Here is a 27,489-nt window from a genome sequence, read left to right as displayed (position 1 = left end):
CAGCTTGAGGCCATCTCCTCTCGTCCTATCGCTTGTTCCTTGGGAGCAGAGACCAGCCCCCCCCCTCACTCCAGCCCCTCTCAGGCAGCTGCAGGGAGCGAGAAGGGCTCCCCTCAGCCCCCCCTTCTCCAGGCTAAACCCCCCCAGCCCCCCCCAGCCGCCCCCCAGCACACTTGTGCTCCAGACCCTGGCCCAGCCCCGCTGCCCTTCTCTGGACACGCTCCAGCCCCTCCAGGGCCTTGTGCTGTGGGGCCCAAAACTGAACACAGGATTCGAGGTGGGGCCTCCCCAGTGCCCAGTACAGTGGCACAATCGTGGCCCTTCTGTGGCAGATGGGACCATCCCGGTAGCAAAAAGCTACCGGTTTCTGGAGGTCCAGGCAAAGCCCCTTCCCCCCTAAACCCCTCGAAGAACCCAGTCTGGCAGAGAAAGCCCGCAGCAGGCACAGGCAACGGTTTAAGTCCTGGTGCGGACCGCTGGCGGGGCCGGGACTCGAACCCGCGGCAGTCGCTCGTCTCCGCCCCCTTTCCGGCCCCCGTTAGGTGCCCGCCGCCTTGGCCGGCGCGGCGCTCCGGAAGCGGAAGTGGCGGCGCGGGTCCCGGCGGCGTTGCCGGGCGGAGGCGCGGGCCCACGGCGGCTGCGTCCCGTCGCTATGAGCGCGGCCGGGCTGGTGTCCGCCACGCCGCCCGCCCCTGCCCCGCCTGGGGCGCCCGCCGCCGCCGCTGCCATGCCCCCCGGCCCCGAGTACTACGAGGAGGAGGAGCTGGAGAGCGCCGAGGAGGAAGACGGCGAGCGGAGCGCTCGGGCCCGGGACTCCGATGAGGGTCGGTGGCAGGGCGGGCGGGAGACGAGTGGGGCTGGGGGGAGTCGTTGTCCCGGGAGGGATTTGGTGCCCCGGGAGGGTGCGGGGGGAGAAGCAGAGTCCTGGGGGTGGGCGGGGTGGCTCCCACCGGGACGGGGGCTTTAGGAGAGGGGCTGCTGCGGAGAGGTTCGCGGGGGAGGAGGAGGGCTTTTGGGGAGGAAAGGTTTGGGTAGGGTTTGGTGGAGAAGTGGTCTGGAGCAACAAGAAAACGCGAAGAAGACAAGGGCCTGTTAGATTGCTGGGGTTCCCTGTGCAGGGAAAAAAGCAAAGCTGAGAGGTGGAACTGAAGTGGCTTCCCAGGTGAAGGAGAGGCAGCGAGAGAAGGGCGCAGGAGGGGCCGGGAGAAGGCCAGCAGGGGCAGGGCAGGGATGGGGCCCCTGTGCTCGGCCCTGGGGAGGCCCCACCTCGAATGCTGGGCTCAGGTTTGGGCCCCTCGGGACAAGAAGGGCCTTGAGGGGCTGGAGCGTGTCCAGAGAGGGGCAGCGGGGCTGGGGCAGGGTCTGGAGCACAAGTGTGCTGGGGGGCGGCTGAGGGGGCTGGGGGGGTTTAGCCTGGAGAAGGGGGGGCTGAGGGGAGCCCTTCTCACTCCCTGCAGCTGCCTGAGAGGGGCTGGAGTGAGGGGGGGGTCGGTCTCTGCTCCCAAGGAACAAGCGATAGGACAAGAGGAGATGGCCTCAAGCTGTGCTGGCTAAGTTTAGGTTGGATATTAGGGACATTGTCTTTACTGCAAGGGTGGTCAGGCCTCGGACCAGGCTGCCCAGAGAGGTGGGGGAGTCACCACCCCTGGGGGGGTTCAAACAACATGTAGACATGGCACCTGGGGACATGGTTTGGGAGGCCTGGGGGTGTTGGGGTGACAGTTGGACTTGATGATCTTAGAGGTCTTTCCCAACCTTAAATGATTTGGTGATAAGGAGAGAGCACTAAGGAGGTGGGATTGAGCGTGGGGACAACAGGGTAAAAGTAGTGGAGACATCTGGTGTGTGGAGCTTGGTTATATTTCTGTCACATGAAGGGGGAAGAGGCAATTAAGGTAGGAGAAAGTGTGGACAAAAGTAAGGGGGTGCAGGAGGCTGTGAGAGGAAGGAGGGGTTTTGTAGAAGAACCAGGAAAGCAGTGGACAAGAAGAAATGGAAGTAAAACCCAGAATATTATGGGGTGTAGGATTCAACAAACATATAAGGGAGATGAAGAATGACCCTTTGAGAGTGCCTGTTGTTCTGTCAGCCAGAATCCTCCGTCACATCTGGTATGTTCATGAGTGAGGTGCCGGAGCCAAACCTGTAGATCCTTACAAAGGATGACAGCGTACTGGTCAGCATGTGGCTCTCCGTGGCTGCGCACAGGCAAACTGAGTACGGAAGATCCTTTATGGTGACCTAGACATCCTTCAGTTAAAACTTTTTGTTTTATCTTTGGTGTATTGAGTTTTAGCTTAATACATGTAAGTTTAAAGTGTTTGATCATAGTTTTAAGGAAAATCTGAGAAAGGTTTGATTGAGGGACTGGTGCCTCCTGTCCGTACGTAGGGAATGGAGCTGTAGTTTAGGTGTTACGGCTGTACCCTGCCTGACCTCCCCTTCAGAAGGAGAGGTAATTCATTCTTAGCTACCCTTGTCTTATAAATAAAAGCCTGAAAAGGCATAGCAGAAAACTAGCAGTCCCGTGCTGGTTTAACTTGTTCGTAGTTTATATTATCTGTTAATGAAATTGGGGCTATCTTATGGTAGTGCTGGTCTTTGCTACGTATAAATGTTGAAGTACTCCTGTGCAAGGTGTAGCTGAGAAGTCCAGACCGCAGCAAGTAACTTCGTTATCTTTAGCGAGACCTTTGGTCAACCCTAACAGCACCTAGTCATGGTAGTTTCATTTTGGAGTGTTTCAGGTCAAGATGCAGAACCAGTTACAGCTGTTTCAGTCATTGTCTCCCATACAGTGTGTTACGGCATGGGCGGAACTATAGGAAGAAGCCTGTGAAATGTCAAGTCTTTAGGTTGTTTCTGTCTCACCTTTGTATACGTGAGGGTTAATGTAGAACCTGTTATCTTAAACTGGGAAGAAATTACCAGAGTAACTGAAGTTGGGAGTTGTTTAGACTTGATGTAAGCTTCATTGCAAAACTAATGGGTTAACTTGCAGTTGCAGGAAAGAGATGAGATGGTTCATTTCACTTCTGAATTCATCTCTCCAGAGGCCTATATCTGGTTGTATTACTTGAGGTTAAATTGCCTGAGGTTTGGGGGTGTGTGTGTGATTGTTTCTTTGTTTTTTTAAATAATTTACTGTTTTGGGGGGAGGGTTAAATACTTCTCTAGTTTTAACTAGTCATTCTTTACCTCACTTAGACACTGAGGATGCCAGTGAAACTGACCTGGCAAAACATGAGGAAGAGGACTTTGTAGAAATGAAAGAACAGTAAGTAACCCATTCTAATCAAGAGTAAGGTAATGTTCTGTTTATTAGGTTTTTTTTAATAAAACTTTGCAATGTTTTGGGCCAAAATTGGGGTTTTTAAGTGCCTAGCCCAATGTAATAGGTAAAGATTCTGAATACTTGCATTTCTTTTCTCCTCGGTGACTTTCTCTATTCTATATGTATTCAAGAAACAAAGCGCTGCTGCTGTTTTGAACAAAGAAATAGGTATGAGTTTCTGGGAGCAGACAAGTTTTGCTGCAAATGAATCCCACTGCAGACAGATCCTTCAAACAAAATAAAGGATCTACTTTATACAAGCCAAGCAAGATACCTCTTAAAACCCCTTAAACAATAGAATGCTAGTCCCGTCCAAGAAGATGGGCTTTTTGGAATCTTGAAATAGGTTCCCATGATGTTTAGGTGTATTTGCAGTATTTTGTGTTCTTGCTTACTGGAGACACATGTTTTTATACAGTTCAGGAAGTCTTGGCCTGTATTAAACCACAGATAGATGAGCAAGGAAATGCAAGTTTGCAACAGCACCAGGAATAGACTTTGGGGTTTTGTAGTGTCAAGCTCTACATGAGGAAATACCTTCTGTTTTATAAGTAGGGAACTAATACACAAATATTAAGGCTTAACAAAGTGGCAGAATGATTCTCTTGTAAAGTTTCAGGTGTCTGTAGATCTAAATGTCACTTTAGATTTCTGCATTTGAAAAAAAAAATAATCCTACTTTACCCTGAACTGTTTCCAAAATAATTGGTTTGGGTGCAGTATAAAAACCAACAGGGTGGCAGGGTTTTTAAACAGAATGATAACCTTTCATTTGAATAATTTTCTTTTAGTTGTTCTTTGTTTGTTTCCTGAAGTTCTTCTGAAAAGTTTTTAATTCTGCTTAAACATGTAACTTAGACCATTTTTTCACCATTATTTAGGTATGTTTATTCTTCAAAGTAACATTGCGCGCTCTCTGTCTTTGCAGGATGTATCAGGACAAACTGGCGTCTCTGAAGAGGCAATTACAGCAGTTGCAGGAAGGTAAGCTTTGAAGGGGGTAGCTTTTTTTCTCTAAACAATTTTCAGCACTTTTCAAAGGTCACAGAAGGATGAGGGTTTTGAAAGATGTAAGCAGCATCCTTCACTGAATGGTGGCTCTCAGTCATGCTGCTTAGTGAAAAATGTCAGCTGCTTCCCATCCTCTTTCCCTCTAAACACTTGAGGTTAAGCTGCTGTGTACTAAAGCATTTCTGAAAAGGGGTAGCTGGCTTTCTGAAAAAACAGGGAACGTGCTTATCAAAATAAGCAAACTAGAACTGTACTTTTCTGATTTTGGATATTAGTATTTGTGTTTCAAGTGGTGTATGGCTCCTTGAGAAATGCAATACTTGTCAAAAATAAAATTCTAGTGGGAATCCACAATTTGTTTCAACTAGGTACTCTTCAGGAATATCAGAAAAGAATGAAAAAGTTGGACCAGCAGTATAAAGAAAGGATACGGAATGCAGGTAAGCTGAGTCCCTAAGATGCTGCATACAGCTTAAATTAATGTTTTCTGTAACACCTGAAGAAAAACAATGGTAATTCTGTCCTTTAAAGAAGTGGAACTTGCTGGAGCAAAGGGTTTTTCTGCTTCTGAGGGTATAGAGTAGGTTTTTTTGAGAGTGCATGAAGCATGATGGGGTCTATCTTGATTTTCTTTAATTTTTTTTCCTTCATCAACATTGCTTGCTGACTGTTTTACTAAACAATGAACAGTTCTAGTCTTCATTCATGTGAAAAAGCTCAAGTAAAAAAACTGTTTCACTTTTATCTGGCACCGTGCCTAACCTACAGTCTCCTGCTTTGGCAACTTCTCTGAAAGCTTCAGGTGCGCTGTTCCTTTCAGTTTGCAGAAATGGAAAGTTAGGACCACATGGTTTCCCAAAGATCTATTTTGTGCCCTGGAACAAATGAATACAGAGGGTTTGCTGCTGAAGCTCTTCTCTGTAGCTGTGACAGCAAAAGGGCTGCCTGTACTTTGTCTTCTGGTGCTCTGTTTCAGGAGCAAAGGCCCAAGTTAATTTTTAAAGTGCCTAGCTCTCTGCCCTTCTGGGTAGCCTTTATTGTGTTACTGCAGAGAAATTCCTTGGAAATCAGATCCATTTGCTTGCCCTCCCTTGTTCTTGTTCTCTTTCCAGTAGGTTCTTACCTTGGATGCTGAAGCAGGGCTTTTAATAGAAGCTGTTATGTGGAAATAGGGAATGTAGCTGTTCTTCCTTTAGGAAAGTGCGATGAATCCTGTAATGCCTGGGCTGTTACTCTGGGAAATATGACAGAGAGGCAGTGGCAGCTGTATGATGGCTAACATACTCCAACCTTTGAACAGTAGAAGTTCTATCTTTCTAAAAGTGATTGGGGTGGTCATGGATTTGCTTAAGGAGAAGTGAATTGAACTACTTCTTGTTAGAATCATAGAATGGTTTGGGTTGGAAGAGACCTTTGACGGTCATGCAGTCCAACCCCCTGCAGTGAGCAGGGACATCTTCAGCTAGATCAGGCTGCTCAGAGCCCCGTCCAACCTGACCTTGAATGTCTCTAGGCATGGGGCCTCGGCAACCTCTCTGGGCTACCTGTTCCATTGTTTCACCAACCTTGTTGTAAAACGTTTCTTCCTTAGATCTGCTCTAAATCTACCCTCTTTGTTTAATCTACCCTCTTTTAGTTTAAAACCATGACCACCTGTCTTGTCACAACAGGCCTTGCTAAAACCATTGTCCCCATCTTTCCTATGGTCCCCCTTTAAGTACTGAAAGGATTCTTAACAGGAACCTGTCTTCTGAGATGAATTTCATGCACACTAGAGCTGCATTCTAGTAATATTGGGCTGTTTTGATAAAATTAGGGCTAACTGCAAACTTGTATTTCTGGCTGGCAAAGACCAGTGCTGCAGCAACATATTTCTTCCACACGAGGGCAGATGGTGATAACTTTCAATTTTATTAAAAAAACCCAACTGCCTAGTGCTACAGGAAGGATGGTCTTTTAAGTTTATCCTTCCCATATTGAGGTTTTGGGGTTTTTTTTGAGAATTCACAGATAATAAAGCAACAGTTTAGATTTACCTGTATTTGATTACCTCCATAATACCACTTTTATGTTTAATTGGTAGAGCCCTTTGCAAACAAAAGGTTTGATAGGTTTTTTTTTTAATTGGGCCATTAATATCTTTGGTTTCTGTTTTGTTGTTTTTTAAAATAATTTTTTAAAAAAGCACAGTGTTGCTGCTACAGTCTTCTCTGAAACACATTTGAAGCCTGTGAACTTTGCAGAAGTCTTTACCATTTCAAGTATTGCCAAAGCTGAACAAGCTGGTGACGTGTGGTGACTTGAGGACTGATCAGGTGCCTTGGTTGGCTTTTCTGGGCGCTACTTTGAGTAAAAGCTTTGTTTCAGGCATTACGCCCTCCAGGAAGCACAAGAAGGGTCCCGTCCTGCTTAATTTCAAGTTGCGAGGAATTGCACAAACATCAGTAGCAGGACTGCTCAACACCCAAAAATCCACTTGCCTCATCCATAGGTCTGACTTGAACTAATCATTGCCGTGAACTGAAGCTTCAGTGATACATAACAGCTTCCTTGCTTATTTTCTCAGGCATAAACAGCCTGAAATCAGACACGTGTGGGTTGAGTAGATGACTCTTCTAACAATTGCAGAATTATTTCTGAACCAGCCATTGCTGAAATTCATAAAGATGGCTTAAACTGTGAATTTTTACCAGTATTACATTTAGCCACATGCTTCAAGCTTCTGTCTGGGAAGTTTGTATCTAGTATTTGTTGATTGTAATTAAACTGGGAGAAAGATGGGCTACATGCATAGTGCTGCTGGGAATAGTAGCTGAACTGAATAGTATGGAATACTACTGTGTAGGCTTTGCAAATCTGCTTGACAATCTATAGAAAACTTCCGTTCACAATATATTTTTATGGAATTTTTTCATAGCTGCTATATTTTCAGCATAAAACCGCAAAGTGAGAGTAGAGTTTGGATGAGTATGTATGCTATTTAGTTCACTGCTTCTCTTGGCTGCAATATTCAATGACTTAAAATGTTTGGGAAGTCATTTAGTATATCTTTGAAGATAATAAATTAAGACTTTCTTCTCTTTCAGAACTGTTCCTCCAGCTGGAAGTAAGTACTCTTAATTTATAAAAATATATATTAACTAGATGGAAGAGGAACAAACCTCCTGTTTCATCAGCTAGTACTTGCGCTTGTTCTCCCAGAAGGCTTAAAGAAATTTTCTTCCTCTAGCTAGCATTGTCACACTTGAGATGTAGTACAGCCCACTGTTGGTATTACTCTAGTAACCTCTGGACTTTGTCATTAAAATAGAATTAAAAGAAGTATTTGCTCTTGGGCTGCTGTGTGCTCGCTGTGCATTTGGCTTGTTTAAAAGGCTTGTTTAAGGTGGTAAGTGATGGTGCTGCTTATAAATCTGAAGAGCTCTCTGCTAGAGGCTTGATATGGTATGCAATGTTAAAATGTTTTTTTAAAAACAATTCATTCTTTTGCCAATATAGTAATGCTTACTTAGTCATTTTTAGATGGTTTTCTGTTGATTATGAATATTGATAATCTTTAGAACTGGCTACAGCTTTGAACTGAAAATCGAATCCGTACAGCAGCTGAAAGCAGCCGTTGTGATATCATTAACTTCGGTCATTGGTTCCTTAGTTAACCTTTTTGTTCTTTTGGTTTGCATTAGACAGATCAGGTGGAAAAAAATTATGTCAAGGAAAAGAAGGCAGCAGCAAAGGAGTTTGAAGATAAGAAAATTGAGCTTAAGGAAAATTTGATTGCAGAGTTGGAAGAGAAAAAGAAGATGATTGAGAATGAAAAGCTAACCATGGAATTAACAGGAGGTAAAAACAAGATAGGCATCTGTCATTTCTCTTATCCACTCTTTTACTGCTTAGAAAAAAGGTATAAAGGTAGCAATGCTGGTTTATACAGACAGCTAGTGTGAAGGCTTTAAAGCTTTCCTAATGCCACAGATGTAGAACACAAATTGCCAGTCTTTTAATCGAGAAAGCAGTTTGTAATAAAATTCAGTGACCTGAATTACTAACAGGTGAATCAAAATAGCGCCAGTGAAGCAGCAGAGTGGGTAGGCTTTCTTATATCCAGGGAAAGGGGTTTCTTTAGTTCCTGTGATCTGGCAATAAAACTACTGAGATATGCCATAATATTGACTGAACCAGCAGTGTCAGATTGTAACCAGTGTCCTTTCATTTCTCCAGTAATAGGTGGTCAAGAAGTTGAAGAAAGGCGAACAGTAAAGGTTGAAATATACTAGGTAAAGCCAGAAAAATACATTTGTGAGCTCCATTTGTGTCCAGACTCTGGAAAATGGACAGCTTCCTTTCATGAGACCAGTCGGCACCCTTGGTGCCTTGGCAATGCTCTTTGCAGTAATTGACGCAGTGGAGCCAAGCAGAGGGGTAATTAGCCTCCTTCACAAATTGTGTTGCTGTGATACTGAACCAAAAGTCTCATTTGGTTCTCTTTAAGAGCAGCTCCCTCACTTTTTGGACAGATAATGTTGGTTGTGTTGCTGAGGCCTGTCTGCGAGTTAGACCTTTTATATCTTTCTTGTATAGTATCTACATAAGTTATGTAAGCTAATCATTTAATTAGCATTCAGAAGCAGGAATTAAAACCTGTTTGGACATATTCAAGAGTGCTCTTGGCTTTGTACAAACTGCTAGGGCTAATCTGGTCTGGAAAACAGCTTGAGCTATGCTGTTTCTCTGATGTCTTTTATTTATTTATTATTAATTGTGAAATCAAGGCTAAGGCACAGTTTGTATGATCAGACTAAACTTTCCTGTTGTTATCCTATGCCTGTGCCTGTTCACTACTAAGCTGGGATACAGCCCTAATCTTGTGAGCAGATTTTCATTAGTGGATCAGGATCCAACTAGATCTTACCTTTGGAAATCTGTAGGCCAGTGTTCTAGGAGTCTGAAGGAATCCAATTTCTCTATCAGTGGGACAGCTGTTAAGATCAGGGTTTGGATTTGCAGAGTTAAAGGGAGAGTGAGGAGGGGGTAAGAAGTATCTAGCAGTCTGATTTGGGAACCAGTTTAATCGTCTTCAGGGAAATGTGTCCTCCCATTGTTGTGTGTCCTGAAGAGATGAGCTGTTTCATCAAACACAACTCTAGAAAAAGGCACGTAAGTAACTGTGGAGAAGAGATCCACTCCGTGCCTGTTAGCCCTCCCTTATTTCCCGACTAACAGCAGTGCAATGTGATTTCTTTAGAAGTAACAGATTTTGTTGTGAATGTCTGCTGGAGGCTAAAGAAATAAGAATACTGGAACTTATATGCACTCAATGTTTTTTAAAACCTATGGAAGTTCAGTGTATGCAAGGCTGCAAGTTAGCGTCCTGATGAAGAGGCTTGTCTGTGAGTGCTGCGTTTTCATTAGGTTGCAACAGTTGCCCCCTGTTCTGGAGCATTGGATAGTGTCGTTCTTAACTATAAGCCTCATGCAAAACTGTTTCAGGTTAAATATGTGGTGCTTTAGCTGGTGTTCAAAACTTCCTTTATAAAGTTTTCATGAATCTCTTGAGAATCTTAAAGTTCTTTAAATGTTTAAATGTAGACTTTTTTTTTTTGAAAACTTGTTTGGTGCTGACTTTCAGCTGACTTGTCACAATTTTAAGGTATGGGATGCTAAGATAAAGAGAAGGAAATTGATCTCTGCCTAATTTGCTTCTTAAGCAATATAGATAACTGACAACTCATTTGAAACTGATTTTTAAAAAGGAGAAAAAGCCTTCTCCACGTGGCTGCATATTGCCTTAAGTGCTTCAAACCCCCCTTCTGAGGCTTTTGTAAATTGGTCTTAAGAAATAAGAATGGCTTACCTTCAACACAGTAAGTTAGTTTTAGTGTCTGCAAGGCTATTAATGTTCAGTGGTTTTCCAATTCAGCTTTGAACCCTAGAGATAAGGTTTCCTTTGGCACACACGCAGTGGGTGGCACTTCTTTTTTTTTTTTTAAAGCTTTTATCATAATATTTGTTCCCTTGATGTGCAGCCTGGTCATCCTCGTTCACCCTTGAGATACAGAGAAAAGTAATTTGGTGTCTTTTTGAACATGCGTAGCTGCTGAAGGTTTTAACTTCTAGAGGGAGCCAAAGAGGCTTCGTAGAGTTAAGTGCTACCTAGGATTCAGGTGTGCTTAGAAGTGAGCAAATAATTCCCAGCACATAGAAGGGGAGGTGGGACAGCGTGTTCAGCATTTAAGATTCAGTCTCTTGGTTGCCAGTTCAAGATATCTTCATAAATTAAACAATGATTTATGAGAGTTTGAGTCAAGTAGGTCAGTTAAGACTGCCGGTGAGACATTTGGACAAACCATAGTTTCAGGTAATTACTTGGTGATGAGACTTGTGTTCCACTTCTAAACAGACTTTTTTCTTTTTCCCCAGTGCATATAGTACAGTTTATTTCCTGTCAGCTGCTGCTTTGCATTTATTAATTATGTTCATTTAATTAATCATAATTTGAAGCATTTTTAGATAATCTGAATTTAAATACTATTTGTGTTTAAAATTACTCCAGCAGATTTGATCAGTCTTGAATGCACTAATTATCCGCACTCCTTTGACGAAGTTGTTTTTCCAACTTGAAGACAAGAAAGAGCAATTGATTTATAGCTGTTGTTTACATGCTATTAACTATCCAAGTTTTGTTAGCAAAGAACTCCATGAACTTTGTCTTTTAAATGATCTGTTCAAAAGCAGATAGTGTTAGCATTAAATAAATTTGCCTGAATCCTTGCAGCATCATTGTGCTTGTTATCTATTCCTGAAGGAGCTGTAAAATGCCCCCAATTGAACTGTGCCACTTTGAGCCCACAAAAGCTGGAACCATGGCATTGCTGATACTGAACAGTGACCTGATGTGAAAGGGAACTTGTACTCACTGCCAGCATTTCCAGCTTGGATGCTGGAAGCTATCACAAAAAAAATCTTTCCTCTTTCATACAGAAAATTGAATTATTTTCCTTGTGCCCTGTGTAGAAAGCTGCTGCTTCTTACTCCTTTCCCTCCTGGTCTTATCAGCTCTTCAACTTCATTACTCTACAGATTCAATGGAAGTGAAGCCTATTATGACAAGGAAACTGAGGAGGCGACCAAATGATCCAGTTCCGATCCCAGACAAGAGGAGGAAACCTGCCCCTGATATCCTTTTAAAGAGTCATTGGAGGGCTATTGCATTTGAGGCCAGCGTGGTACCTGCATCTGTCCTGTTTTGTACGGGAAGGAAAATGAAATGAGGTGCTAGGATCAGATTTTAATCTAGGAAATACTGAAGTACAATTTGTCAGGTATAATGTGTGATAAACTAATAAACACAACCAGTCCTTGGAGGCTCAGACTCCTAACTTAAACTTCACAGTGTTGTGAGATAACTTGATTATTTTTTGTCAGCGAGAACAGTTGGAATTCTTCAGGCAATTTTTTTCACAAAGGAAAAGCTTTAAAAGAACATTACATATAAATGCTGAGGTAATTGATTCCATAGATAGTAAATGGCTTTTTACATGAGCCAAAGCTTTTCTCATTTCAAGATGTGACAAAACATTTGCCAGAAAGATCATATTTGTCATATCAAACTAGTTTTTCCACTTCTGATAACGGCTTCCGATACCTAATCCAGAGAGATGCATAGCGAAAGCAAGGAGTGCTAGATTTGTTCTCTGAATAAAAAAAAGATTAAAATCCATCTTGTTTTTATATATCATGAGAGGGAGAGAAAAACATGTATATGTAATCATTCTCTTCTGTCTTGTTGCATGTTTCTTATAATTAAAATGCACCTTGGCATCTGAAATATGTTTTTAGCTCCTCTGGTGATAGGCACTCTTTCTGTTTGTATATTAAATTCACCTGGAAAGGAAGACAATGATATTTGCTTTGCAGAGGCTTATTATTAGATTCCAAACTTGTATGGCTTAAATCAGATTAAAAAAAACCTTACTTACAACTTCTGACTCACATTTTCTGAGGACAATATCAAACCTTGAACTACTAGAGCTCATGTGGGATGGTCACAAGCATCTCCAGTTTTAATTAACCTCTTTGTGGTTGGAGATTCTGTTCACTTTGCGGGGGGGGAAATCTCTTAGTGCCCCATCTCATCCAAAATAAATGAGTTTCATAGTGAACATAACCCTACTAATTGAGCATGATACAGCAGCCATGAAACTCTATGAAACTCTCTTTCCTCACTGTGGGGAGGATTAACGTCCATCAGAACCAAAATCCTTAAAATGCAGCCTAGCAGTTGTTAACAAGTTTAATACTTTCAATACTTTTGACTTAACAGCTGGTTTGAAGAAACGCTGTAGACTAAAGCTGGAGAGAGGGTCCACTGCTTTGGGTATCGTTTTCCTTCTGTGTACTGAAGTTCTCCTTGTGTGGAAATGACAGAGGAGGAGTAGAAAAGGGAAGTAGGAAGGTGCGATTGTGAAACTACACGAAAGGACAGCGGAGCTCTAACAAGACTAAAATACACTAACTTCTGTGTTCTGAGACTTTGTTTTTGTTTTCAGGCGCATGATAGGCTCTTACTTATCCTCATCCACACAGGGATGTGTTTTGTGCCTCTGGCTTTATTTTCTGGTGTGTGGTGGTTTTTTGTTTGGTTGGTCAGGTTTTTTGTGGGGCTTTCCCCTCTTCTCCCTGTCTCTCTTCCTGCTTGCTGAGTTACAAAATAATGAGTTTCCTTTCCAAGGTTTGGGTGGGATTTGGCTTCATTGCATGAAATCTGAAGCAAGTCTGTTGTATTTCAGCTCCCAGATTGTTCTCTTCAGTGTTTTTTTCATGTCGCGTTTCTGTAAACGCTAGTGCTTGATGCCTCCATGAGGTAAATATCAATGCACTCAAGGTTTTTTGTTGATGGTTATGTCTGAATAAGTTAAAATGATTTTGTACTCTATTTGCTGCTAAATATGAGGCTCTGTGGAGATGGACCTGTATTAATTCATATGAGAAAAAAAGCTCAAGTATGACACTTATTAAAATCTTATGTAACTTTGCAGAAGCCTTTTGGCATACTTTAGTCAAGTGAAATGTCGTTGACCTTTAATTTTTAGCCTTGATTGTCAAGAGCTTATGGGAACCTTAATTCTGAATACCTCAGCTAAATTATTTGTTGACTGATGAGCAAATAATGGAGGACCTGAGAACACTGAATAAGGTAGGGATTATTGCTTTATTTGTATTTCTTGGTTTTAAAGAGAAAGCTAATGCTTTCCCCTGAAGAGAAGAGAGCTCTCTGTTTTATGTTCCCTTTTTGAGACATGGAACTGTTTCATCCCAGTAGACTTTCTGAAGTAACACAAAAGATTTAGCAAGATGGTATCTTCTCCCTTTTATTTTTAATAGGTTTAATTAACCTAATTAAAATGGCTGTCATCTAAAAATGTTACCTTTCTCTGAACCAAGAGATGAGCTATCTTAAGGAGTTTCATTCTTCCTCCACACGACTGAGCAGATGTGAACGCATCTTTCTGAGAGATCACAGGCAGCCTCTGATTTACGCCTGGGGTGCGGTGGTATTTCTTAGGGTTGGGTTAGGTTTTTTTGTCCTCCCCACTGTCATGATACTTCAGGAAACTGGATAGGATGCAGTGTGCATGCTTATAGTTTTTCTAGATTTGATTAACCTATTGCTTTTTTGCTAAACACTTTAAGCCTTACCTAATTCTTATAATTGAGGCTGCTCGTTGAGGATTTTGAGGATGGTAGTGGAGCATATTTTTGTGTCAGCTGTTGAGGTGTCTCTAATGATTTATCACCTGTATTTCATGTACCCTGAGAAATGTTGGCTCATAATCAGAAATATAGTGTGTTAGATGGGTTTGGTTTTGACTTGTTTTAGTGGTTTATCTGTATGCTCCGAAGTTCAGTTTGTAGACCTTTTGTATCATGGTACTGATTATCTGCACCTTAGGCTGTTCATAGCATGCTGTTCTGGTTATGTGTTACACCACTTAACACTTAAAGAACAATTTAGAGTATGGAAAGTAAGACTGAAACTATTACTGCAGACTTCTATGACTCATGTCAGATCTCTAATGCTTCTTTGTGCTCTTCCCATGTAGCTTAAATCACCCAAGAGACCAGGTGAGTTAACAGTTGCATTGGAACTTGTTCATAGTCATGCTGTTTTGAACAGAGAGTTATACTGTAGAATTTTGACTGTACAATTGCTGACTGTGTAATTTGGCTGTATAATTGTTTTGACTGTGTAATTGCTGTTCTTTGTGTAGCTACTGTGGTGAATGGGCGCTGTGTGGTGTCTCGTCACCTGTTACGAAGTTTGTCAGGGATGGGAAGGGAGGCGTATCCATCTTTGGTGGCTGAAACATTTGGGCATGGGACAACCTAACTGTATGAAGAGGTTTTTCTGTTGTCTTCAGATGCGTCTGGGCAGCTTGCTTGCTTGTCAGGTAGATGTTGGGATTTAGAACATACAGTTCTATGCCTTCAGGTCTCTAGATGTGTCTGTACGCTTTATTTCAAGACAGAGTGGTACTAACCTGCCTATGTAATTCTCACCTATTTAACTACTTTACTATAGATTAGAATGAAAAGAAAATCAAGGACATACAATCCATCAAAATTGATATCCATCAAAACTACCTGTCAAAATTTTTTCAGATAAATGTTATAGTTCAGTGACTATTATAATTTATATACTCAAAGCAGAGGTTGAATTATTCGTCCCGATAGAGAAGAGTTTTCTGATGGAAATTCGAGTTTGTAGCTTTCTGTGCTTATTATTTCTGCTTAATATGACCTTATTAATTGCAATTCTGCAGTCAGATGTGTAGTGGCCATGTGCTGGTCCTAAACACGGTCTCTCTCCTGTTCTCAGCCTCTCCCTCCTCTCCCGAACACCTCCCAGCTACACCAGCAGAGTCTCCAGCACAGCGGTTTGAAGCCCGGATAGAAGATGGAAAACTCTACTATGATAAGAGATGGTAAGTCCCGGTAAATTTCTGTTTTAATCTGTCTGAGCCTTGTGTAGTGAGGAGACAGAGACTGCAGATAGAAATTGCTTTGATAAAAGAATTTGAGGACAAAATGGTTTGGGGCAGAGGTTAGCCACTTCTTCCAAGGGCTAATCGTTGCGACTTCGGTAAATCAGAAGTGATAATGGAGCGTTTAGACTTCATAGACTTTCAGGAGTAACTGTTGGCTTGAATAAAAGGAGATTTAAATCTTTTCCATGGAGTCAGTAGTGCACACTGTGACACTTGGGAAACATTTTTGTCAAAGCTGACGTTAAGTAAGCGAGCCACCAGCAGACGCAGCGTGGTGTAGCTGCGCAGCCGGTCAGCTAGCGTACAGATACTGTGATTGCAGGTGCCGCGTTGGCGGCAGTATGCACAGCCCTGGTGTTCAGTTTTGTAGAATGCTAGCCCGTGGTTCCACGAGGTGGCAGAAGAAATGTGCACCAGCTGAGCAGAATGAAAAATGTTTCTAATAAATCCAAATAACGTTTAAAGATCAAACCCGCATGGGAAGAAGCAACTTCAGAACTGCGGATTGGATTTAGCATTGTTAAGTTTTAGGGGCACGTAGCTGTGCAAGCCTCACAAAACGAAAATAAAACATTAAATTTTTCAGGGAAATCTTAGTAGGTCTTAAACTTAATCCGTGAGACATGCAAAACCGGATAATCAAGGGGGCATTATAATACTCCTTGAGCAGACAGCAATTTGCAATTCGTAGGCTTATTTGTAGTCAACTTTGGTGTTCTGGTGGCTCAAAACACCAAGTGCCAAGGTTGTAATTATAATCACGGAAAATGATAGGTGTGAAGCTTGTTTTCTACACAACAGCCGTCTTGCGCAGTTGGTCAGTTTTTCCTTCTGCTCGTCTTCTGACATTGAAGTTTTGAGGGTTCAGTGTATACAACTCTGATAAAAGCTGCTGCCTGGAGCTTAGACTTCCGTGAGGCACAAAGCAGACATGAGCTGAACAGGCTACTTGTCACTTCACAAATTCATGAAGTTCTTTTTTTTGCCTTCGTAATTTTTTTTTGTGTAAAGTGACGGTTCTCTGGGATATATTTGGATAAGTAAACTGTTCTTCAGAATTTTTAAGCATGTGGAATACTGTAAAGTGTTGCGTAAGTAAAGAAAAAAAAAAGGAAAGATGGAATCTGGAGGAATCTGTCAGTAAAGCTCCCGAGTTCCCACTGATTATAAACTTGGGAGAGCTTCAGTGAGCCCAGATGAATTTCTCAAAAGCATCAGCTCTCTCTGAAAGGTATCTAGTTGGGACATAAATCACTAATAGACATTTTCATCTTGCTGAACTCAATTGTTATGGGGGTCTCACTGTCAGGAATTCTAGCAGTTGCCTTTCCTGTCTTCCTTGTTCTTATGCTGTTTTAAGAGAAGTATTTTACATTTTTTGGCTGTAATAATTCTGCTTAGATTTTTTTGATTGATAGTAATAGTACTTGTGCAAAGTAGCTGGTATTTTAAAATAATGAAGTAACTCTTGATAGCGGGAGGGTGATTTTTTTTCTAAGGTGTATTAAGGCTGTAGCTGCTGGCGTGCATCAGAAAGAATAAAACTGACAGCTCAGGAGTGACTATTTCTCTGTTTCCTGACAGCAGCCATGAAGGACCATTATCTCAAAACAGTGAATGTTTAGGGCTAGTAATGGACTCCCTAAGGTCTTGCAGAGACATTTCACAAGCATATCTCTGAAGTGGAGACTTTGTTTAGGGAATATCAGATGGATGTGGAATTAGACTTAAGTGTTTTGTCCTTGGTCAGTTTGATCCATGCGCCCCATCGGATCCTACAATATGTATCACTGTAAAACAACCATCTTTTTGCTGTGACTGCATACAATAATGCAGGGTGATTTCTTTCAGTTTTCTGGTGGAGATGCAGTTGAAAATCTTGGCCTTCCAGGAAAATATTTTGCAGCAGAAACTGGAATTACTTCTGCTTGCCTCACTTGTCAGTGTTGCGGTGTATTTTACCTACTGCAAAAGGAAGAGTTGTTTGGCACTTTTCTCCTCTTGAAAGCTAACTTAAATTCCGTCGCACTTTTCATCTGAAGTGTTTTCCTTGGTCCCACCCCTCTTTTTTCCTGTGGGCTTATAAACTTGGCAAAAGGCTGAGATGTGAACATGCAATTGAGATGTACCAGGCTACTATGCCTTCAGCTGACCTGTCTGTGTTCACGGAGCATGAGACAGTTCAGACAACTCTTCGATGAGAAAGTGCTGAACTAACGTGTTAGCTTACCTTTTCTGTGCACATTTAACATAGATTTACTGATGGATGTAACTTGGGATGTGAAATCCAGGGACTGGAGCCAGTTTCATATGTGCCATTAGCTTTGGAATTCACTGATAATCAAAAATTGGAAGAAACATGCTAGAGTGGAAAAATTGTTTCATTATCTGTGCAGGCACAGATATCACTTGAGAGCTGTCATTTGCAGTGGTATCTTCTGCACGTGGAGGCTTGTGCACTCATTGTATCAAGATCATCAATTCTTCCTGCTTAAGCACTCACAGCACGGCATGGTAGGACACTGCTGGTCTTATCTTATTGAGGTCTAGTTTGTAGTAGCTTATACTGTTCCTTTATATCAATTTTAACGATCACCTGAGCTCACTAAACTGTGATTTTTTGGCTCAGATTGTTGCTGCTATTACATTGCCCTAGAACCCATTGATGTCCTTTCTGTTAAAATGAGGGGGAAGGAATAATGGTTGGGCACAAGGGTGTAAAGGTTGCAGAATTTGAGGGTTTTCTGTTTTTTATTACCTTCCCCAGGCCATTAGTAATTCATATGTTTGGAAGACTGAAAGCTGACGCTGTTGTTCTTGGTACTGGCAAGCAGTGTGAAAATTCTGAGTACGTGAGCCAAAAGGAAGAGACTATGGAATAAACTATGGAAGGCTGCCATATTTACAGTATGGTTATTGTAGAAATAACTGTAAAGATTATGCGAATCCATGCATTTTGACAAATGGCTATTGGCCAATCAGACTGCAGGGAGTTGCATACTGAGTAGGTGCTGAGAGAATCTCTGTGCAGGGCGCCTGCGGCTTGGATTGCCGAATTAAATATGAAGCATATCGTGATTAGGGTAAAGGTGGAAATAGTTATGCTTTCATAACTATAAAGCATTTTGGTGCTGTCCTGATTAAGATTATTTCCTTACAGGTAATCTGTTTCTGTACAATTAGTTCTGCGTACGGAACTCTCCGAAGTAGAATAAACAGAAACTGGGGAGTTTTGTCTAGCACGCTCTGCAGCATTTACCAGAAATGTGGTCTGCGAAGAAGGAAAGACCATGAAATCAAGCAATGCAGAGATATGAATTTCAAAGTTTTTACTTTGTTTTATACAAAATGCACTAAGAAATATTTTAGTCATGCTATATATGATCTAAAACGGGCAAAAAATGGATATGCTTAGCCATGGCCTCCTTGTGGCAAGTGTATACAGCTTCTTGCAGCGGCTGTTACCCATCACTTACCAACTTGGATATTTTCACAAAATAAGACAGTACTAGAAATTTGAAGTGTCTGTTTAAACTATACATAGACTGCACAGATGGAGTACAATTCACTTTTGGTGGTGGTGCACTAGTAATTTTGTACTGGGTAATATGAATAACTTGCTCCGTCATGTTTTATCAGGCATAATATGGAGCTGCATTCTAAAATCCATCCTGGGTCTGAAATGTGAAAGGCGAGTTTGAATCCCTGAAACACGGGCTTGTTGTCAATCAGTGTTGTCCTGTCTTGTGGCTTGGTGCTCTGCCCCTCCCTCTTTCAGATAGGAAAATCTCTTCCCAGTAATCTGTTACAGAATTGAATTAATTGAGCGAGCTTCATGCATTCCAAAGCATCATGTAAATGCCAAGTGTGTGTTTGTAGAATCAGACCCCGCCTTGTGTTGGTTAAGATGGGGAAAGTGGTGTGGGGAGACTTCATATTACTCTATCCAAATGCTTGTAGAATCCTAGCTTTATCAGTCTTACTACTGTTTCTTTTCTCAGTCTTTGGACAGCGAGTGGTTTCATGTGTTTCTCTTTTTTTTTTTTTTTCTTTTAATTTTTGCAGGTACCACAAGAGCCAGGCTATTTACCTGGAGTCTAAAGAGAACACTAAGATCAGCTGTGTGATCAGTTCTGTGGGTGCCAATGAGGTAATGGGCTGCTTTGTTTTCCATGGGAGTGGGGAAAGCGGCGGGTCAGCGTGGGCAGGTAGATGGCCGTCTAGTAAGGACTGAAATAATCAGTATTACTTTCAGAAAATATGTAGTTGTCTAGCGTCTAAAGAAGCTGAATCCAAGATAAAACTGAGTTGAGAGATCTCTTCTTGAGATAGATGTGAGATGGGAAGACACTTGCTGTGTCTCTAAAGAATGGTCCTATATCTTGCAAGTAGTAGTTTGGCAGGCAGGTAAAATGGGGAGAACTGACCTGTTGCATCTCATTGGCACTACATTCATGTGTTCCACTTCCATTATTTCAAGAACATACATGCAGTTATTGTTAATGCAAAACTAAAAAAGAAAAATCCCATTGGGAATCCAGAAGAGGACGAGGGAAAACTTTTGTCACCAAATTTAATTGTTATAAGGGGAAAATATTCTTCCTGCTAATCCGAGTATGTGTGTTGTGAAGTAAGCTGGCAGCATTCATCACCTACTTGGGAGACAGAGCAGGTGAGTCATTTGTCTGAGCCAATTTCCTTGTGGCTAATGATTAAGGCTTAGGGAAGCAGGTGAAGAGGCGTGTGTGCCGAAGATTGATGGGAATCTTGCTGCAAAATAAGCTTAGTGCTTGAGCAGTGCATCAGCTGGGCAAAGGGAGCAGTTTGCTCTTTGCTGGCAGATTCCAGACACTTCAAGGAAAGAAATGATAGCCTTGAATGCACTTCTCTTCAATCAGCCAGTAAAGTAACTTTAATTTGTTTTGGCAGCTAAGGGAAAATATTTTATTTTCAACAAAATGAGTTACATATGGGATATGCTTTGTATCACAACTGTTCTCCTTGCAATAACAGTTGTTATGCTCAATGGTTAGTTATTTAGATAAAGTAGTAGTAGTGTGCTAATGGATGTGTTAAAAATATAGTACTGCTAATTTGATTAAAGTTGTTACTGTTAACTTACTACATAAAAACTCAATACTTTGGGAGCATCTTACCTGAAATGTGAAGGAAATGCAATTCCTTAATTATAAGTGTATGAATACCACTTTAAAGTGATAAAATAGGTTTCATTTTAGTTTTGTGGGGTTTTTTGAGAGAGGCTGGGGAGAATGCATGGCAGTTGTTTGTGCTGCGATGGTTCGTTACATTGATATAAAGCCAAGAGAGATAAATACTGAACAGAATACTGAAGTGAGAAGGTGTTCTTTTAGGAGTACAACGTGCACGACTCGGGTTTCATCACATGCTCAAAAGCATGGTTGCCAAACTATGATCTTACTGGGTCCTGCCTGAATTTAGAAGCTGGAAGGCAGACCAAGATTTGAGGTCTCTAATTGTAGACTGGAGTCAAAAGTTGGTAGCATTTCTAAAGGAAGTCCAAGTTATTCAAAGGAACTTTACTGCAAACACTTGCACAGCGTGCCTCCCCACCAGCGTTTCCATTAATGCTCAAAGCGAAAAGACTTAACTAAGAAACGTCAGGGATAATGTGGCATACGGTTCCCTTCTTGTGGCTGGGGAAAGGAGGTAGTTACCAGTGTATCAGAGGCATCTTTGTTCAGATGAAGGTCTAACTCAGTTTTCTTAAACTGAGTTTAAATTTAGTAATTGGCTATGGGCGTCTCCAACAGAGTCTGAGCTGTGATGATCTCCCTTAAAAAAAACCCAAACCAAACATATTTTCCCAGGCCCAAATTATTTAAGACCTGGTGATGTGTTTAGATCTAAACAGAATATATTTCTAGTACTCTTGATGTGATTTCCTTGGAAACTGTACATCAAATACCGCATTGGTAGAAATCACTGGCCGAGTGCACGGAACCGATTCAGTCATTTGCCTTTTAACAACAACGAACTCTTCCGTACGTGCAGGGAAGTTTTTGTTTTGTTCTTTTTTCAATTCCCATGGGTTTATTCAGCAATCTCCATTTGCTGGAATTTGGAAAAAGGAGGAAGCTTATTTTTCTTCTACAGTCTAGGAATAAAAGAAATTCAGAGATGGCTTTTGTTTCTATTCACCATCTCCTTCAGTTCTTTAGAATTAATAGATGTTATCTTCTGCTTGCAAAATACACTGTATGTCTAAAACATCAATTTTAAGTTCAGAATGTCTCGGTGCTTTTATTTTTCTGAACTGTGTGGCACATTTCAGTGTTAGTACGTAATTTCACTGTTGTGGTCACTTAAAACTGAATTTTAGTTTTCCTCCAAATGGAGCTTAACCAAGTAGTTAAATTTAGCAAAACAAATATACCATTCCGTCATACTGTGATAGAATGTAAAACTGTACATGTTTGTTCCGTACAGTTGCTCAGAGTTTGTAGATTTAAGAATTCTTGTGGTCAGTAAAACCTACCAAACTCTTGGAAATGTTGCAGTGGAGAGATGATTATCAGTGAAGGTGGATTGTAATTTCTCTTGAGAAATAACTGCAGTACAAATGCAGGCAAATATTAAATTTATTTTATATTGAGGGCTTCTGCTAGTAAAGTCAATTTATAGTTAAAATAGAGTTAAATCAATCTACCATGCCAGGCCTGTAGCTAATATGGTATCTAAAAAAAAAAGTTTTGGATAAATCGCCTGCCAACACTAACTTTATAGTCCTTTGCAGTAGGCAATGTTGGACTTGTGTCCTGAAACACTCTAGTACAGAGAGCTGGATAACTCTTATTTTCCATGCATTTATGTGAATATGTTTAAATGCGCTAGAGTGATAAAATGCAGAGGAGTTTTGCTCAGATTTGATTTTTAAAGTAGAGGTATTTGGGTCTAAACTTCTTGACAGTGATTTTTATTTTTTAAAAATTCTGCGTGGCTGCCTCCATGGAAGCAATTTGTCCTTTGAAACCTACAGACTATCGGCAAGTTATGTGAATTCTTCCATGCAGGTGTTTAAAAAAGAGGCCCTTTTATCTTCAGATACAATTTTTCTATTACGTTGTGAGAAATGCCTCACTGAACAAAATCAGAATAAGCTTTTCATATGACTAATAGCTACTTGTCTGGGCAAATCCCACGATAGATAATTTTATGACCTGTGGATCTAGGGAGACTTATTCTTGATTAGGTAAAGCTTAACTCCAGGGTTCTGTTGCGAACTGTAGCAGAAGGAAACTTGCTTTCCTGATGATGCTTGGAAAGATTAATTTTTCTCAATGACTGTTTTGAGCAGGAATTTAGGGTGGTAAAGCTAGAAACCTTATTTCATTTTCTGCTCAGGTTGCAAATGCCTAATGTGGGGAGGGAGAAGGGCTTAAGCTAAATCATCTGTGCAACCCGAGTAACAGAGATGTTCGGATCTGGCAATAAGAATACCTGGACTTATTTGTCTGTGTATTGCTTACTGTGGGTTTTCCCTTTTTCTCCCCAATATATCTCCCTGCCCCTTTCTTTTTTTACTTTCATGCAGATCTGGGTGAGGAAAACCAGTGACAGCACAAAGATGAGAATCTATCTGGGACAGCTGCAGCGAGGTGTTTTTGTGATTCGTCGACGATCAGCTGCATGACTGTATGCTCTTCCTTGGGCTCTTTTTTTTTCCTTTTTTTTTTTTTTAACCAATAGATAAACCTCTGATGGGGAATGGCAGTCTGTTCACTCATCTTAGCAGCAGAGAACACTGCTATGACCTCCTACGAGACAGTTTGTGGCTGGCCACATAATCCCCAGTAGTCCTTAAATCTTTAGTGATACCCAAGCCCTGCCCTGGACTATTTCTGGATTTTGCATCAAGCTTCTGTATGCTTTGTATTTTGGGTGACTATTTAAGAAGACTTGGCATCATACTTTTTCATCGTTGTTTCATGGTGCGTAGATGGGACTCGTATGTTGAAAACAACGTAACATTTATGTTTTGAATCAGACCAATGGAAGAAGCTTTGCTTGTCAAGACCTGACATTATTCATTGTTCTTGGTTTTGTTTTCCTGCAAGGCTCGGGATGTTGGGCAAAAGGAGATTAACCTTGCCAGCGCTCAGGTGCAGCCCAGAGATGCGTCTGCAATACCTGGTATATGACATCAGCTTTGTTGGATGAACTGTTTAAAGACTTGAGCGCTAAGGCTTCTCTTTAGGGAAGTGTGAACAGCTTAGAAATTGCTGAAAATCCAGTTGACTGTAATGTAGTTAAGCAGTCTGTTGTGGTTAATCAGAAGCTGCCGGTTCTCTTCACATTAAAAAGCCCTTCAATGAGCAAGCAAAGAGTACATCTATTTGCTGAAGTAATTTCCTGAAATAGGTGGATGAGTACAAACCAAAGGATTCGTTAACTGGACTTTGCAGGTAGCAAGACTATGTGAACTATATGTATAAGCGCTCACACGTGTAGAGAGATGAAAGGTAAATTTCATTTTCTTTACTGACACTTAGAGTAACAGGTCATGCTGTAATCCTGCTGACAGGAGATACTGGGTCTGTTGTATCTTCCAAAGAAGCCTGGTACAGAGTAGAAAGCAGCAATGACATCCTTTTAGTGTGTAGCCAAAACCTTCATTCCCTAAAATGTCATGCAAAGGTTTGCCTTTGAAGGGTGTTTTAATTACTGGAGATAACACCGGGTTTCTACATCTGCCCTCCAATAGCACAAGTGAAGATGCTCACGTGGTGATATTAATACATTCCCTTCCAAGATGTTTAAAATCTGAGTCTGGCGTTCCTTCATTATTCCCAGTCTTTTGCTGATGGCTGAAACCACCGATACCATGTGTGACTGCACTGGCAGGAACTACGCAGTGCACTGGCAATGCTGTCAGATCTTTGCCTTCTGTGCAAAAGAACTTTGTGCTCTTTTTGATTACTGGACGAAAAATTGTTGTAATTTCTGCCTTTATGAATATCTGTCACTCTGAGGCATCGTTTGTTTTTGCTTTTGAACTGCCGCCTTGTTCAGCATCAGTCTAGCCTTTCTTTCGTATCTGGATAAATGGAGTATTTTAAATTACTGTTTCTATTTCTTTTCCTTACTTGCAGTTGGGTGGCAATCGTATCCCAGTAACTGGTGTACGTACCTGGATCTAGAGTGGAGTGTTATGGCTGAGTTTCTGATGTGTTGCCTTTGTGGCCGAGATACTTTACCTGTTTTTACTGTGTTTAGAGTTTCAACTGGTTCTGGAGCCTTGGCGAGGAAAGGAGGGGGTGTCTGTTTCCCACCCCTTGAAAATGTGCCATCTTCGCACGTTGCAGTCAGGTGGAAAGCAGCAGGCTGGATTGTGTCAAGTTAACAGCATACTTAATGTAACTTAGCATTCTCTGCACATGTGACAGGTTTTTAATAAGGTGATGATGTACCAAACAGGATTTGTCACTGAGCCTTAAAATGAACATCGTAGTTCTTATAATAAAAAGTGCTAAGTAAATAGCAGGATTTGTTTCCTACCTATATCATTTTATCAATATATATGTTTGTGGAAATAGCTGGGAGCTTTGGTTCAATTTTGGGGAGATATCTTGCCAACCTGCTAACAGCAGGTGATCTCTCCGCTGCTGTGATGTTGTCTCTTCTGGGGTAATTTTAAAGGTATTGGTAGAAGTGTGGAAGTGCAGCAGCCCTCTGAGAGGCAGGCATGGTATAGGTGTGCATTGTGTAAGCTTAAATTATGTAGCATTGACACAACATCTTAATCTGAATCAACAACATCTGCTCACCATCCCTGTTCTTTGGCAGAATTGGGGAAAGAATAGCTCTCTCGCAGCCAAAAGCCTGTCTTTCCATCAGCGGTGGTCTTTTGTTGCGGGGGGGCGAGGGGGGTGTGATGGCGTGGGACACACATCTAGTTCACACCCTGATGAGAATTTGAATAGTCTTCTGGAAGCAAATACCTGTGGGACTGTTCCACTGTCTCCCTCTTCTGTAACCCCACTGCGGACACTCTGCGGTGCTGAGAAATGGACCGTTACAAGGAGTCACCTTGTGTTGTTGCAGGTAATGGAGGGGCGTAGCCTCGGACTGCAGGCCGTAGTGGGAGGAAAGAAGCTACGAAGGGATGAGGACAGTGAGCAGTCAGGGGGAGGGCGTTTTCGTGTACGTAGTATTGACTGGGGAGATGGGTTACACAAGCTGGTCCTGACCAGGGGCAGAGCTTCAGCGTGGAAGTTGTCAAAGCTTGATCTCAAACGCTTACTCTACTCTTTCACGCCGATCTTGGATCTCCGGGAAGGATGTATGAGGTTTGTACAGCTCCTTTCTGTCAGAGTTCCTTGCCCATTGCCAGTCCCCAGTGCCCCTGGATCAAACTTTTCACTATAATTTCTGCTTTTGAGAGTCCTAAGTGTGGGCTTGTAGCCCTCTGCTCAAATTTAAGTGCTACACTGAAGGTATTTTTGTTTTAAGGTTACTTCATCCTTAGTTTCTTAATTTTAATGAAATGAAAGTCTTTTGCCTTAGTTGATCACCATAAAAAGTAGATCTGTCTCCTCTAACAAAGCATATGAATATTGTATCATGTTTTTTCAAGCGGGCTGTTCTGTAATGGCCTGTGCCATTTACAAGGCTGGAAATGATAAAAATGCAGTGCCTTATTGTGCGCTGAGGGAAGCAGTACATTTTTAATCCTAGGATGCTCAAAATGTGTTGTGGCAAGGATGAGGCATGTGGAGATCAAGAGTATAGACATCAGCTGTGGAAATGAAGATTTCCTGCTGCTGGTTGGAAGAAGAAACAAGTTACTCGAGATGGACAAGGTCTTGCGTAAATTCTAAAAGAAAATTGGCTTTTCTATCTGCTATTTGCCTGGCTGACATCAGTCTTTTGAAGAATTCGAACCCTCAGTGAACAGAAATGGCTTTGCTACAGTTATGAAAAGACTTAATCCTCATTACGAACAGCATTTAAAGGAGATTGAAGAAATAGTTTTAACTCCTTATAGTAATTTTAAAGAAAGGTGAACTTTCTGCCAAAAATAGGCTTTTATTGAGGGTTAAATTATACTTGGCTGTTGACTCATATTGAACAGTTTTGTTGTGCTTTTCCCCCTGAGAAGCGGGCTGTGATGTTGATCAAGTGCAAAATAAAAAGGCTCCCACCCACCCCCCCCCACGCCCCGTTAGATGTTCAAATGGTCGGGAAGGCAAACCAGTGAACTGACTGCCAGTGGCTTTTTGACATCATGCTCACCGAAAGGTTTCAAAGGAGGCTTTTTCCTGGGACGAATGCTAATGAAAGGAATTATCTTTTTTTAGCTCGTGGGCTTTGTCTGGAATTTTGTAAAGAGACAAAGCGATTTAATGACAGAAGTCTTGTTTGCAATTTTTTTGTACATTTCAGGGGAACTTGCGAAAATAAAGCCTAAAAGAGCAAGAAATGAATGTGACCCTTGTGAGTAACTGAGGTTCTTCCTCTTTCAGAAAAAGAAAAATTAAAACACCTTTTGGGTTCTTGTTCCACAGAAACAAATAGCAAATGCTAAACGATTAAGAAAATCTGAATGCATGTCTGAGGTTTGCTGGTACCAGTTTTAGTTTGTCCAACTCTAAACCTAAAGTTTAATATAATTTGGAGTATTTTGAAAACAAAAGAATATTTCCATTTTTGTATGATCCCGTTTTCACTGAAACTTCGTTTCATACAGTTAAAGAATTCCACTATTTTAATGTTTTGCTGAAGTTGGGAAACACCTTTAACACTTACTGTCAGCTCAAACTTTTGAGATGCCGATATATCTTGTAATACTTTAAGTACCTATTTCTTTACAATGGAGCAAATGCTGCTATTTAGATTCCTTTTGATGCAAGAATGCTTTTCTGGAAAATATTTCAGTTTAGTTAATAAATATGTGTAAAAGAACTGTTTGGGTTTATATTACTTGACCAAGGAGGGGGGGACCAAACCAAAAAAAAAACAACCACCCACCCACAAAAGATTTGGGTGTTTTTTCTTCCCCTCCAATGAGATGTTAAGAAATAGGTGGAGGGGGAAGGTGGCTCAGAGAAACCTTGTACC

General features: G+C 41.4%; 1 protein-coding gene across 1 annotated transcript; it reads left to right on the top strand.

The window, feature by feature from the left end:
• The first annotated feature begins 570 nt into the window (after positions 1-570).
• On the top strand, positions 571-27,333 carry SUDS3 (SDS3 homolog, SIN3A corepressor complex component). The gene is made up of 12 exons (XM_064466745.1): positions 571-824; positions 3,208-3,277; positions 4,263-4,318; positions 4,714-4,785; positions 7,432-7,451; positions 8,029-8,185; positions 11,423-11,518; positions 13,477-13,538; positions 14,446-14,467; positions 15,222-15,327; positions 19,456-19,540; positions 22,964-27,333. Exons 1-12 carry the CDS (start codon positions 653-655, stop codon positions 23,060-23,062), a joined length of 1,017 nt encoding a protein of 338 aa, XP_064322815.1. The 5' UTR covers positions 571-652; the 3' UTR covers positions 23,063-27,333.
• Positions 27,334-27,489: the final 156 nt, after the last annotated feature.

This window comes from Phalacrocorax carbo, chromosome 15 (assembly GCF_963921805.1).
Source record: "Phalacrocorax carbo chromosome 15, bPhaCar2.1, whole genome shotgun sequence".
Taxonomy (NCBI): Eukaryota; Metazoa; Chordata; class Aves; order Suliformes; family Phalacrocoracidae; genus Phalacrocorax; species Phalacrocorax carbo.
Note: the sequence above shows the minus strand (reverse complement) of the source record. Positions and strands in the feature narration are given on the sequence as shown.

Coding starts and splice junctions, on each gene's coding strand:
- SUDS3 (XM_064466745.1), top strand. CDS start 653: ATGAGCGCGGCCGGGCTGGTGTCCGCCACGCCGCCCGCCCCTGCCCCG. Junction 4,319..4,713: donor ATTACAGCAGTTGCAGGAAG/GTAAGCTTTGAA, acceptor TGTTTCAACTAG/GTACTCTTCAGGAATATCAG. Junction 7,452..8,028: donor AACTGTTCCTCCAGCTGGAA/GTAAGTACTCTT, acceptor GGTTTGCATTAG/ACAGATCAGGTGGAAAAAAA.